Source organism: Pistacia vera, unplaced genomic scaffold, assembly GCF_008641045.1.
Source record: "Pistacia vera cultivar Batoury unplaced genomic scaffold, PisVer_v2 Contig349, whole genome shotgun sequence".
NCBI classification, from domain to species: Eukaryota; Viridiplantae; Streptophyta; class Magnoliopsida; order Sapindales; family Anacardiaceae; genus Pistacia; species Pistacia vera.
In genome coordinates this window covers 154,780-156,636 of record NW_022196167.1, presented here as the reverse complement: position 1 = coordinate 156,636, position 1,857 = coordinate 154,780, and the positions used below count along the sequence as shown (strand labels likewise).

The 1,857-nt window shown below is 50.4% G+C and overlaps 1 protein-coding gene across 1 annotated transcript; it reads left to right on the top strand.

Moving 5' to 3' along the window:
- Window positions 1-894: 894 nt before the first annotated feature.
- LOC116139224 lies at window positions 895-1,407 on the top strand. The gene has a single exon (XM_031424896.1). The coding sequence runs from the start codon at window positions 895-897 to the stop codon at window positions 1,405-1,407; it is 513 nt and encodes a 170-aa protein (XP_031280756.1).
- Window positions 1,408-1,857: the final 450 nt, after the last annotated feature.

Here is a 1,857-nt window from a genome sequence, read left to right as displayed (position 1 = left end):
GCACACTTCTCCCGAAATGCCGCCAGTCCAGCAGAATATCATGAGGGATATTCCTTCAAGCTCGCGGCTCGACCCAACCATCATGAGTTACCTGGAAAGGTTTAATAATACTCTTTAAACGGTTAGCCAAAGGTTAGACCAATTGGATTGGGTCGGCCACCCGAATCCAATGAGGCGGTGCCACCGCCAAAAACGCCTGCAGGTCACATGAAAGTGTGAAAAAGGGTGAAAGCCCATACCGCGCGCACTGCAGCGCGTCAGAGAAAGGAAAAACAAGTGGCGCACAATGGACCTAAGAGCTGCAAGGGACTAGCGAACACCGATTGTGCCCCGAGTAGAATAGCCGTGGCATTACGACTCAACGATATGTCGCAACATGAGCCATCCCGCGCCACATCGCACGGGCACTCCCATAAAAGTGCAAGGCGAGGAGATTCCCAACATCGACAGAATGACGACTTAGGTTGTCATCGTGAAGGGGATTCCCATCGTCTGCAGGTCGGTTCGCACCACCGCGGAGGTTGGGAAGACTCCTCGAATTGCTCAATGCCATCGCACGGCTCCAGCTAGCGTGTGTCGAGATTGGCCGAAGCTTCCCGTCGAGGTGAGGAAGAGTCTGATTTGCGGTCTTTCCTCAACCGCAACTATGAGGGTCGAATGTACGTTGCGGAAAGTGATCCCCAGATAGCTCCACTGCCTCAGATTAAGGAACTACAGTGAGCTCTGGATCAGCTTAAGGCTCAGTAGAATGAGCAAGGGTAGGTTGTAGAGACGTCTCCCTTTTCTCCGACAGTGTTAGCTGCCCCTCTCCTATCGAGATTCAGAATGCCCGACATGTGAGCATTCGATGGGAATTTTGATCCGCAGGATCATTTATAAGAGTTCAATGACCTCATGGAACTCCACCAAGTCTTTGACTTGGCAAAATGTCGTTACTTGGCAGTAACCCTTACTGCCCATGCCAAGCGCTGGTTCAGGTCACTTCCAGCAGGATCGGTCGGCTCATGGCCTCAAATCAGCTCGACATTTCTGAGGCACTTCCAAGCGAACAGGAAGTTCTCAATGCCGCTAAGCTACTTGAGCAATATACTGCAGGATAGGGCTGAACCCCTCCAATCTTATATAGACAAGTTTCACAGGGAGCTCCACAAAGTGGCCCATACTCCCGAAGAGTTTGTTCAGACTCTCATCATTGTGGGAGTTCACCCGCAGACAGACTTGTGGAAGGAATTGCAATCTGAGGATGATGTTTCCCTCACTCGCTTCTATAACCTTACTAAAAAGTACCTTCGGATTGAAAGTTCCATGGCAGCTCTTAGTCGCCACAACCCTAGTCTTTCGGGCAGTGCTCCCAACTCGAGGGAGAATAAAAGGGCTAATCGCAGATGGGCTAACAATGATCAGTGAAAAGGAAAGAAGCAGCGGTACGAGCCTAAGAAATCTTATGCCTCAATTCCTCGTCGCGATCACGACAAGAGTCAATACACAGCTCTGATTGCCTCGGTATCGGCTATTATGGATAAATCAGAGGAGGCCAGTTCGCTCGGAGAGCCTAGGCCCATGAAAAACCCCCCGTCAGCCAGAAACAATAAAAAATACTATTGCTATCATCAGGATAATGGGCATCACACCAATGAGTGTCGGGCCCTCAAGCAGGCAATTAAGAACCTTATTAAACAGGGGCACTTCATAGAGTATGTTGATGACTCAGCTCCCGTTCGGGAGAAAAATCAAGAGGAACCAGGGAAGAGGCGTCGCGATCGCAAAGGTCTCTACTATGTGGGGATCATTTTTGGAGGACCACACCTTGCAGGGAACTCTCGAGGTGCCCAAGAAAGATATGCTCGGGAAGCCCGT